Source organism: Anser brachyrhynchus (genome assembly GCF_964034855.1).
Source record: "Anser brachyrhynchus genome assembly, chromosome: 9".
Lineage (NCBI taxonomy): Eukaryota > Metazoa > Chordata > Aves > Anseriformes > Anatidae > Anser > Anser brachyrhynchus.
Window position 1 is genome coordinate 17,783,701 of NC_137703.1, and position 12,196 is coordinate 17,795,896.

General features: G+C 41.9%; 1 protein-coding gene and 1 long non-coding RNA gene across 3 annotated transcripts in view; one reads left to right on the plus strand and one right to left on the minus strand.

The window, feature by feature from the left end:
• Positions 1-12,196, minus strand: part of LOC308200057 — a 45,485-nt gene that overhangs the window by 17,525 nt on the left and 15,764 nt on the right. Inside the window, exons 5-7 of one of the 2 annotated variants that reach the window (XR_013955201.1) lie at positions 10,375-10,609; positions 4,212-4,327; positions 1,836-1,920 (exon numbers count right to left, since the gene is read on the minus strand). This is a non-coding gene — a long non-coding RNA (uncharacterized lncRNA). The remainder of the gene's footprint in view (positions 1-1,835; positions 1,921-4,211; positions 4,328-10,374; positions 10,610-12,196) is intronic. The other variant, XR_013955200.1, reaches the window with a different exon arrangement.
• Positions 1-12,196, plus strand: part of MYO7B (myosin VIIB) — a 55,618-nt gene that overhangs the window by 14,883 nt on the left and 28,539 nt on the right. The window contains exons 13-22 of the mRNA XM_080605045.1: positions 134-276; positions 1,851-2,061; positions 3,354-3,489; positions 3,757-3,917; positions 6,087-6,224; positions 7,155-7,307; positions 7,836-7,934; positions 8,481-8,575; positions 10,150-10,234; positions 11,277-11,426. Coding sequence (XP_080461171.1) covers positions 134-276; positions 1,851-2,061; positions 3,354-3,489; positions 3,757-3,917; positions 6,087-6,224; positions 7,155-7,307; positions 7,836-7,934; positions 8,481-8,575; positions 10,150-10,234; positions 11,277-11,426 — 1,371 coding nt within the window. The remainder of the gene's footprint in view (positions 1-133; positions 277-1,850; positions 2,062-3,353; positions 3,490-3,756; positions 3,918-6,086; positions 6,225-7,154; positions 7,308-7,835; positions 7,935-8,480; positions 8,576-10,149; positions 10,235-11,276; positions 11,427-12,196) is intronic.

The following is a 12,196-nucleotide window of genomic DNA, read 5'->3' on the forward strand; positions in this document are numbered from 1 at the left end:
CACCCAGTGGGCTCTGTTCCCTCCTAGTCTTCAGGCATAGTCTGACATCATTGTTGCAGCACGAAGGAAAGCATTGAGATATGTCCAAAGACTGTAACGATGGTCTTCCATTTCCTCTTTAATTTTTCCCCAGGGTATATATGGACGGATTTTCCTGTGGATAGTGAATAAGATCAACTCAGCCATTTCCAACCCAACTTCTGAGAAGCCTAAAAATACGCATCAGTCCATTGGGTTGTTGGACATTTTTGGGTTTGAAAACTTTAGCAACAACAGGTAAGAGGCTCTAGATTCGTTTCCACTGGGGAGCTGAAAAGCAGCTGATGTAAATGGAAAGAACGAAGAAACAGACAAATGTTCTTTCATTATTGTCCTCATTCTCAGAGAAGCAGTGAAATTTCCATCACTGAGTTTTCCCAGTGATGATCTTGCACAGATACCATTTGTCTTCAGTCTTGGTCACATTTCTGCCTTCTCCTTCAGCTTTCTTTCTGGTGCAGCCATTGCCACGTCTATTCCAGAACCTCAGGAATTTGCTCAGAGGAGATGCTACGAGCAGGCAGTCATTACAAGCAGATGCCCCCTGTCTGTGTACCATAACATTTTTATGATGTCTCTTGGGATTCATTTTGTACATAGTACAAAGGAGGCTGTATTTGGTTTCCCTTTTCAGCCCATACTTCTATTTTGCTCAGTGTTTTTGCTCTCCTGTTGCTTTTTTGGGGGCTCCTTAATTTCTCTGCTTATAAGGACAGGTCAGCAAAACACCTGGTTAGTATACTGTTGTCCCACTGCTACCTCTCTTACTGGTGATTTCAGTCCCAAAGCACCATTTCTATATGCCCTTCTTTACAGAGGCAGCAATTCTCTAACTTGTATGGTATGTAGGTACCATATCACCAGTACTCTACAAACCATCATCCGTACTCTGCAGTCTACAAACATTGGTGGCCAGAGTAGAGAAGCTTTCTCCATTTTGTGACACAGACAACATGTGAGCACTATTGTAGCAGAGTATGCTACAGTCAGGGATGTAATAAATGACTGTGTGCAAATATTATTATTAATTACAATATTAAATATTGTAATAATTATTAATATTACTAGTATTATTTCTCTCATTCTATTTCCCTCCACCTTTGTCACCCCTCCTTGATAAATCACTTAAAACGTTCCATGTTTTTCATTCTTTCTAAATTCTGCATGGCAATTTTTTCCAATTCATTTCAACAGATGTACTTTGCTTGCTTTCAGCAAGATATTATTCCTCACTGACCTCTGGAACGTAGTCTAAGATCTGTTCAGGACAGCCTACATCTTTCACGGTCTATCTATATCTATCTATCTATCTATTACTTTATGCTGTTCCCAAAGGCTGCAATCCACATGGGGCCTCACTGTGGTGAGTACTCCGCAGGCACACACTGTGCTACAGCAATTACCAGGTAATGAAACTCAGGTGCAGCATTAAGGACTAACTGACAAAAGAAGCGGTAATGCCAGTGCAAGTAAAAATAGGTCACGCATTCATATAGTCAAGCTATTCTCACAGTTATATGTTCCCCTTTACTCTAGAGTTTCTTGAAACACATACACGATCTTTTCTTGCTTACCCAGCAACACTCAGTCATCAGTTGGCTCATTTATGCTCGTCTTTATCACAGCAGAAAATGTGTCCCTTATGTTCCTAAGATTGACAACATGCAGTGGTGGTAATCATTAACACTGTGGAATATAGCAGTAGTATATCTAGATACATATTTAATACAGAGTGAACAAATACCACGGAGCAGTGCAGCACTGGCCGAGGTCCAGGGATGACCATGGTTTCCCACCTTGTCCTTCCACAGCTTTGAGCAGCTCTGCATTAACATTGCCAATGAGCACCTTCAGCAGTTCTTCGTGCACCATGTCTTCAAGCTGGAACAAGAGGAATACCTTGCAGAGCACATTGCCTGGAACAACATTGAATTCCCTGACAACCACCAGGCTCTGGAAGTCATTGCACTCAAACCCATGAACATCATCTCCCTCATTGATGAAGAGAGCAAGTTCCCAAAGGTAACTTTAAGGTTTCACCTGTAATGTTTGGTTTTCACCACAGCTCATCAGTAATGCTTGGCTTACTTAACAAGGAAGAGTGCAAAAACGCTCTCAGAGACATCATGAGAGGCAATGTCTTCCCCCTTAAAGGTGTCCCTTTTAAATTAGCTATAGGAATACTTCTGTCTTTGCTGGAGTGTGCTCTTCCTGGTATCTTGCTGTTGAAACTCTTATAGTTGTTCCAAGCGGAGAAGGAAGGACTCCTGATCATTTAGAAGTGCCTTTTTATGAAATATTTGGTTTTGTATATTGTTTGAGTATTGTTCTGCTGTTGGTCTGGATGGCAGCTTTCTCTTCTCCTGTATGACAGTCACAGTTGTGCAATGTCATTGTGAAAAATGTCATTCTACAAAGGGCAGGCATCTCAAACAGGAGAGCAGGGGTTGAAGATCCTATCTCAAACATTCCTGCAGAACATTTTCCTCATCTCCAGAGCATGGTGAGGGTAAGCAGGACTGTTAGTACAGGAATTAGATGGCAACATCAGCTTACCAGAAAAGCAAGCCCCTGCCTCAGCTCACTTGCAGTCCTCAGGCAGAAATTTAAGAGGATTGTGTACAGACAGACAGACAGACAACTTTCCCCTTTCTACCCTGAGAAGAGGGTGGTCCTTCTCTTCTCCGATTCCCAGAGCACGTGGCTTCTCAGATAGGACAGCACTAACCTAGCATGGGTGAGTGAGCAGAGCTAGCCTCACATGCACTGCAAGGGGATGAGAGTGTGATGGCATCACTTGAAGAGAAGCTGCCTGCCTGTGGAAGTCACAATCTGGGCACGCTGACTGGTATCTGCTTCGGCAGCCTTCTGGGGATTTCTGAGTCTTATACCAGTTGGGGAGTGAAAGAAGGCTCGGTGTCCCTACCTGGAAGAAGGAGCATGCACCCCTTAGACCATGGCTGGTTAGGATGGCATGGGAATGCTGGTGGGGAATTCTGCTTGTGAGCACCAAAGATTTGGGAAATTTTCAGCATGCCTGGTGATGTTGGTCATGTTATAGAGCCTTGTGTACAGCCCTAAAATACTAGGCCTTACACTCTAGTGCTGTGTTCTGTCCTGATGCTTGAGAGGAAGGTCTGTGTAAAAGGGGAGATACTTTTGCCACTGACTTCTTCCAGATTTGCTACACAAGTTAGGAGCAGAATTTAAGCCTTTGTTATCTCTGAGCACCACGTCTGTTTGTTTGCTGAGCATAGTCCAGTGCGGACAGGGGACCTACTTAACTGTCTTTTTCTGCCTGTGTTTGTTTCTAGGGCACAGATGCTACCATGCTCATCAAAATCAATTCCCTCCATGGCAAAAGTAAAGTTTATATCCCACCTAAGAGTGACCATGACACCAAGTTTGGCATTAACCACTTTGCCGGGGCTGTCTTTTATGAATCAAAAGGTGAGCCTGTCACTGCTGGATGTGGAGGGTGTAGAGAAAAGCATGGCTTGCCATGGGCGTGTAGCACTCCAGGGTAGTGTTGATCTGTGATTTCTCAGAATGGGAGTTCAAAACCTTCAGGTTTACTTAGCTGAAGTCAGAAGATCAGGAGGATTACTCTAAACTAATCAGCAAGTTACTGTAGATGAAATAGATTTTAGCTAGCCAGAGTAGCACTAGAGCCAGCTGACTGCAGAGATTTTTGTAATTTTTTTTTCCATCCTATAGGTTTCCTAGGGAAAAACCGGGACACACTGAGTGCTAACATAATGCAAATGGTTCATTCCTCCAAAAACAAATTCCTGAGGCAGATTTTCCAGGTGGAAACAACCCCACCTAGTCTGGGACGTGGGACCATCCGGCGTCTTGGAAGTGACCAGGCCTACAAGGTTGGCTAAATGACACTGGGTTGCAGAAACAACTCATTTCTCCTCCTTTCTATAATGCTCTGGCTGTTCTTGACCTCCTCCTCTTCTTATTACACTGTCTCTGCAAATACATTTTCATGCATACCCTTTCCTTCAACCCATTTCAACAAAGGAGTCTGGAATAAAAGTCAGGATCTGGCATTCATGCTGTAAAGAAATGTAATGTCAGCCCTGTCTCCCAGGAGTGCTTTTAGTGTTTATATTCCTGAGTTTCCTTCTCCGGGTAGAGAGCAAACAGTCAGCTTGCTATCTTACCTGTTATCTGCTTATTCTCCTGGCATTGTTTTCTGATCCTGTTCTTTCTTCCTCAGTCTTTATCTCAATGTGGTTTTCTGCTGTCCAGAACATCTGGCCACGGACAGGTAAACAACCTGTGGGAGAAGAAAGAAGTGGTACAAGCAGCAACCGAGAAATAGCTTAGCATTTATTAAATGTTATGAGCAACTTAAGATTAACTATCAGGCCCACCTGTATTGCTCTGATGATTTTTGTCTTTTTAAAGAAGGTTGTGTTATTGGAAAAAAAACTTTCCTTAGGAGAACATTTAGAAAGTAGCATGTCAAGAAAGGAGCTACTAAATGTGGGTTACTGTCTATTGCAAAATGCATAGAAGTCAGGTGGTACATCCCTACTAATTTCAAATAGGTTGGGCCACTGCTGGGGAGCCTAAGAAGCAGCCTACAGAAAAGAACAGTGAATGAAGTGCCAGAAAAAAAAAAATGTGCTTTTCTGAGGTCTCAGAGTCTCTCTGCTGACTCACCAGGGGAGAAAATTCACCACCATTCCAGCAACAAGACAGGTTAACAGTGTTGTATTTGAAGGTGGTCTGTGAGACCATGAGGGCCTGGACCTCAGCCTTCTGTGACTGTCCCGCTGATTTAGTGGTACAGCAGAAAGGCCTCTAAGGTCTGAGAGTGCAAATTGCTTTTAACTCTCGTACAGCTTAAACATCTATATGCTGTTATCCTGTCCACTTCAAACAGGAGCTTGCTAGTCCTAAAATGCATCAGAGCTGCTATGAAGCATTCCCAGGAACTATTTTCCAAGGCATGAGGGTTTGGTCGCTGGAGGGCAGCATTGTCCTGTAGCTTAAAGAAGAAAGTGGCAACTTAAGTGTTAAAAAGGGGACTTTAAATATAAGAACCAGAGTAACGAGGTACTATAAAGACCATTAAAGCGATGGGAGCCACTGGGCTTTAAATGGTTTATTTATTTTGAATGGGGGCTTTTGGGGGGGAAGGAAAAAAACATCTTTATATATAGCAGTATTGTGTTTCAAAGATTAGCTCCAAGCTTATAAAAAGCCTGTAAGAAAAAGGCCAGTGGAATCTTTTTGTTACCTGGAATCTGCACTCTTGTCACTGTAATTTAATATGCTCTTAAAACATCGAAGCAGCAGCTAAGGGTTATTGTGATAATCTGTGTGGAAAAAGAGGTAGAACTGTGCTTGCAGTGAAGCAGGGGAAGTCAGGAGCTAACTGCAGCCAAGTGCAGTCCCTCTGGGGTTACACTATTGCACCTGTAAGCAAAATTCAACCCAGGCGTTGTCAGACATAAAGCAATGTACCTGCAGCCACAGACAGAGCAGCTTTTACATTATCCTCCAGTAGAAGGTTGCCTTTTCACTACTTACTGTAGCATTAATGAGCAAGGAGACCATCCGAAGCATTAAGGAATAAGCTGCTTGGAATCCTTAGCAATTCTACTTAGCTATGAACTGGCAGCAAAATGCCTGGCCTGGAGGTTATTATTGCTTTGGAAATGTCTGTTTCTTACCAAACTTTCAGGCACATATCCATGAATAATGGTTTGACACCCAGGCCCTACACTAAGCACAGCCTTGAATGGAAGAGACAGGCCTATGTGGGCCCCCGTGGGAGGAATTTCTTCCACCACAGCCACCCCCACTGCTAGAAATTATTGCCCAAGTAGGTAAAGGAGCTCAGTGGGGTTTCCTCAAAAGAATCTTCCCAAATAAGATGCAGATGACAGATTTAGCTCCCATATAGGTAGATTAACTTTTCCTGGCATCTGTTTGATACCATTACTTCGTACAAAAATATGAAGATTTATCATCTGGCCCTCTGACAATGAATGATGTAGCAGTCAGCATGTGCTTACTCTTCCCAGGGCTTGGATACCTCCAAACGGCTCTCTACTCTGGGAGGACAGTTCAAGCAATCCCTAGAAAAACTCATGAAAATCCTTGGTCAGTGCCAGCCATACTTCATCCGCTGCATCAAACCGAACGACTACAAGAAACCCCTGGTAATGCTTTAACATTATGAGCTCTTGTTTTCAGTAAACTTTTTAATGATAAAAAGGTATCCGTTGCTATGTAGCATTTTCTGTCTTTACTTCAGCCAAAAAGAGCTGGAGTACAAGCCATTACTGTAAGAAAAAGGGCAATAGGATAGAGTAATAGAGTGATGGATGGAAGAAAAGCACACAGATGTGTTCCTGGGAGGAGCTGTAAAAGCCAGTCCTGTAAAGATAAGGAGAGAACTGGAGAGTTTCTAGCCCAATCAAGGGGAAAAATGAAAAAAAAAAAAAAAGGATTCAGCCATGATCATATTATGAAATAGCCTGAGAGAGATGAAGGGAGCTGTTGGTATTTGAGAGAGGGGTGATGTAGCCTAATTTGACACTACAAAAGAAGAGGAGCAAGTTTATTGTTAAGATACTTGGCTAGAACTTGGGAGATCACAACCCAGTTCTACACCAAATCCTTGTATGGTGTTTGTCAAGTGACTTAATCATTTTTAAAGTACTGCATGTGGCCTAGTGAACCTATTTTTAATCTGCATTACAAAAAAAAAAAGCAGCACTCATGCTATGTATACCCAAAGAACATAAGTTTCTACTACAGTTACTCACACCTGCAAAACAACATGAACGATTTATTGTTCACCTGAAATTACAGTTATAGAATTGGAAATGGTTGCTAAAGACAATCTGAAGTTAATGGACTGCTTCCACTGCCAATAAACACAAATTTGAAGACCTTTTGGAGTGACATGTTTATGCCTGTAATGAATTAATTTAGGACACTGAAATAAGAAGTGCAATAAAGAAAAGCCATAGTAGGCCATTTTAAAGGCCCTCGGAGGTCACAGGTTAATAGGCATATTTTGAGGAATGCTGCACGTGCAGCTTCTTTTTGTACTAAGCCTCATCTTTGTCTGCTTTCTCTTCCAGTTATTTGACCGGGAGCTGTGTATCAAACAGCTGCGATATTCAGGGATGATGGAGACCATTCAGATCAGGAAAGCTGGCTACCCAATTCGCTACACCTTTGAGGAGTTCTTTGACAGATATAGAGTTCTCCTGCCGTGGTCTGTTCAAAAACTGGTGTGTTAGCACAAGCTTGACTTAAGGCTAATCTAACTTTTCCTTATGAAGCTATAGTCTTTCCCATAGTATAAAGTTCTTGGATTACTGCTCGCACAGCTGAGACAGCTGTCATCACAGTAACTGTAAATTACAAAAAACTCTAAATACTTACATGCTCAATTGACCTTAGTTGAAACAATAGAGATGCTTTTAGGTCCTGGAGTTGCTCCACATAGACATCCCAGGCATGGTGGCATATCTACTGCCCTCAAATATTTCGTTTTCTGTAATCACACACTTCTGAGGTCACTGACATGCTTCCTGGCAATTTAACTTTGGAACGCTTCGCCAAACACTAATGTTCCTCTGTTTCTTGACCATTTGAGCTGAACCACTTTCATTCATTATCCTGTCAGGCCAGAAGTCTGTCGGACCTCATACTGTTTGTGTTCTTTGCCCTATGAAATGCAAGGGAGTAGATCCTTAAATAGTACCACCACTGTGTGTCCAACCAAGTCCTAATATAATGATGCTTTTGCACATCAGCTGAAGAACGATGCTCGACAGTCCTGTATCAGCATCTCTGAAGCAGTGCTGGGCAAGGATGACAGCTGGCAAGCTGGAGAGACCAAGATTTTCCTTAAAGTAAGTAAAAGGACAGTTTATTACCTCTTCCCCTGAAAAACTGAGCATTTCACAGTTAAGCCTGACTTGTCAATGTAAGAGTGGTGAACCAGAAGGACTGGGTTCTCTTATAAACTCTCTCTTGAATCTGAGACCGGATCTGTGTTCCTGAAGACCATGTAATTTGATGGACACAAGCTTAGTGTAGGAGGGACTGATCCTTTTCCTGTGCTCCAGTGGTGCAGCTGAAATAGCACAGAGCAATGTACTGGTTTCTGCTCAAGCCCAAAGCACAATGGATACCAACACACCGTCCCAGGGGAAGTCCTTGCCCTACGCAAGGTAAAAGCAGCCTTTTCCTAGACAGACTCTGTGCTTGTTTATTGCTATAGCCAGACATGGTGTGGCCAGATAGAGACAACTCTTCCTACTGCAGCTCCACAAACACATTTTAATCACAGCTTGCACTGTCATGCTGATTCTGTGTCTTTTTCAGAACATGCGTCCAGTTTTCAGAAGTTGTGGAGATGTCTATTCAGCTGGCATATAAATGTTTTCTTTTAACAGGATCACCATGACACAGTATTGGAGTTGCAACGACAAAAGATACTCACAGATAAGGTTCTTCTTATCCAGAAGGTGATGAGAGGATTCAAGGACAGGTCAGTGATCTCACAGAATGGGACTTGCTTTGGTTTGTAGTGTGGTTTTAATATCCTAAGTGAAGCATTCCTGAGTATTAAATGTATCAATTCATACCTTCCACTACCTCTCAATTCAATGCTCATCATGTAACACTGCATCCATGCAGACTTCGCACAAAGATTTGTTCTATCCGTACTATCTGTTTAGTATCATGATGCTCTTCAAAATGCAGGACATGCAACTTGTACGTAGAGGAAGGACTGGAAGGAGGATTTGCACTTAATCTTTACAGCAAATAGTAGAGATAGGTATCTGGAGAGCAGGAAGTCTGCATGGCATGTAGGATCTTCTATTTTAGAATGCTTCTTTGATATGAGACATAGGTAGAAAAGAATAGGAAAGATAGAAAACTAACTAGTCCCTCTCCTTGACAATGATGCACAATAGTTTAGTTTGAAATATCTCCAGAACTAAAATTTAGTCACTGTCAGATAAATTGTTGCCCTCACTAAAACGCTTTACATCATGATATTTTTTTCATTAATTTTGTATTGCCCAAACAGAACCATAATATAAGACTAACTCCTGGTTTGGTTTAGAAAATGTTCCTGACAATGGTGAAGCAATAACTATAACACAGGACACAAATGCCAGTAAAATTCTCCCTTTTTTTTTTCTAGCTCTGCCTGTTATCTAACAGAGTATTGCCCCTCTCTAAAAAACTCACCTGACTTTTATTTTTAGACTATCAGAGCTATGTGCAAGCTTTGACAACCACTGTGTGACAGCTTTTACCATAGGAAGTTCTTGCTCAGATGTGCTCCTAGCCTTGGCAGTTAGGACATTGGGAAGCAAGTGGTCATTAGATGGGAGAGTTATCCCTGCTTTATGTGAAGACTTTTTCAGCTCTTACAGAACTCTCCTACTACAGCAATGAATTTGGTTGCAGTTGCTATGAATATTTTTGCAGCACAAAAGGGCAAAGTCAGCTCAGATGTAAAAAGGTGGATTAGTAATACTTTTGTCTCATCCTTTCTACTAGCAAATGGATAGCAAACCAAACATGAGAGCTCTCACTTTGAGAGCTCAACTGATTGATTCATGGTGCTGCTTCACTAGCAGGATGAGCTGAGCCTGGTGAAATTCCTCAAGGCCCTTGTCCTGAAAAGGTCAGGCAAAACAGCCTCTTCTGGCATTTCCATCAGCATAGAGAAGGTGTAAGCAGACAAAATGCTTTGAGAAAGGATAATTTTGATGCACATGGTACAAAAGTATCTGACCAGACTAACCTTTGTGCTGCAACATAATACTTTTCTTGGGCTACTCATAAGCAAGAACAGCCCTTGCTGTGCTTCAAGCTTGCTCTAGCAAGCTACTAGTATCTGAGCTAGTAAGTTTAACAATAGTTTTCCTGACGCTAGTGTTCCTAGATAGCAGTCTAGCTTGAGTCTAGCCTGAGATCAGAGTCTAGAAATCCCATAAACATTAAAAAATGAATAAACAAAAAAACACCACCCTTATTCTTTATTCTTATCATATGAAGCAGCAGAAATAATGTACTCCTTGTCACCTCACCTGTCTGTTTGCTTAGGAAGCAGTTTTTGAAACAGAGGAAGTCTGCTGTAGCCATTCAGGCAGCCTGGCGAGGCTACTGCTGCCGGAAGAATTTCAGAATGGTAAGAGGAAGGTGTATATATAAGTGTGTGTGTGTGTATTTATACACTATGCTTTGTAAGGCTGAGTGGAGTATTAGGAATGAAGATATTCACAAATGAAAAGGGGAGGCAGAATGGCAGGGTATAAAGAAGGGACTTACTGGGTCCAAGGAGGACTCTGGGGCATCTCAGGGCTTGCTGAACTTGTGACATTTCTGCTTTCTGGTGAAACAGTAACGCAACTAACATCTGGCAGGCCTGGCTGCAGCAAGCTGGCACCCAAGTGCTCCAACACTTCTAGTCAGGAGTCCAGGGCTAGCATGGACTAGCATTTGTGCGTCACTACCAAGTTGTGAGCAAAGGGTCTTCCACAACTGTTATAGGAAAACTGGGAATCTGTAATAGAAAAAAAAATCATTGTATCAATCTATAAAAATTAATAAGCTGAACTTCTACAGATGGTGACTTTTGTGGGTGAGGAAAGCTACACCATATTGGCGGTGCCCACATATTGTGTATTTGTATGGGAGAGATTGTTATTACTATATAAGAGAACAACCCATTTGTGAGGAATGAGAGGAGAAACTGCCAATTTCAGTCAGAAACATTTTCTATTCTGCATCAAAGTAACACAATTCCTATCTGAAGAGCCAGGGTGTTGTCCTGGACTTGGCCCTGTCCTACTCTGCTGCTTCTATCAGGATTAACGTACCTATCTCTCCCAAGTCCATGCTGTTCTTTTTTTTCCCGATATACTTAGTTTCATTTCTGCTCTCTTCTTTCCCTTGTCAAAATCTCAGGCTGACACTGCCTGAAGCCACTCCCTAGAAAAGCTCCTCAAAAGAACTCTGTCTCATCTAGTTTTAAAAGCATATCACTGGAAGAAGAAATTAAAGCATTCTTTTATAGATGGCAGTATCCCATTAACCCCTTCCAGTGGCTTTATCCAATTACTGAATTTTGTTATTGTCTATTCATCCCAACTTAACCACAGTCTCACTTGCTTTGAATACCAATCACTTCTTTTTTTCTTTCTTTTTTTTTTTTTTCCCACCTCCTACAGATTATGCTGGGTTTTGGGCGCCTGCAGGCCCTCTACCGGAGCCGTCAGCTTGCCAAACAGTATGAAACAGCCCGGGCTCGTGTCATCAGGTTTCAAGCTGCATGCCGTGGTTATCTAATACGTCAAAAAATAGTAACGTGGAAGAAAGTGGTATGTCTTATACAGGCACAATGCAAGGGGCATGTTTGCTTGCCAAATTTTGCAAAGGATGAAGAGGGAGGTATGCGTATCTGTCCAGATACCTCATGAATATGATGTTGTTTCTATGAGGTTCTGAGAGTCAATGACCAGCAAGCATTGCCATTGGATAGCACCGGATATGGATATTGATTTTGGAATATTTTATTTTGAGGTATGAAAGCTGAGTTTTAAAAGAAGCTATTAGGTTAGAAGAGGTACGCATGTCAACTAAGGAACGCTGAATGCTACGTAGTTTGGCTGACAAGATGGCTTGCCCAATTTACATGTGGACTTGCTTAAAGACCTGAATACTGCTATATTTTAGAGAACAGTAGGAGGCAGACAGAGTTGTAAACTTACTTGTAAGGATGATTTAGAAATGAGACTAGGTAAACACATGCACATTTCTGTTTGCAATATGACCTGGCACTTTAGCCAAGCATGCACAATGCTATTACAGCCTCCTGACACAAAACATTTTAAAATTTTAAATATTGTGGTGTGGTGTGGTTTTTTTTCTGCTATTAGGAATACTTTGTTTTTCCTAAAGTGATTTATTTTTTCTTTTAGTGATACAGTTCTTCAAAATTGTATGTTATTACTAATAGACCGACAGTCTATTGGGACAGCTGTAAGAACAAAGCCCTGCTGATGAGATACGTCTTTGTGACTGCTTAGCACAAGCAACATTTGGCTTCACATTCCAGCATTGCACTAGCAGAGCTGGACCTCACTGTCAT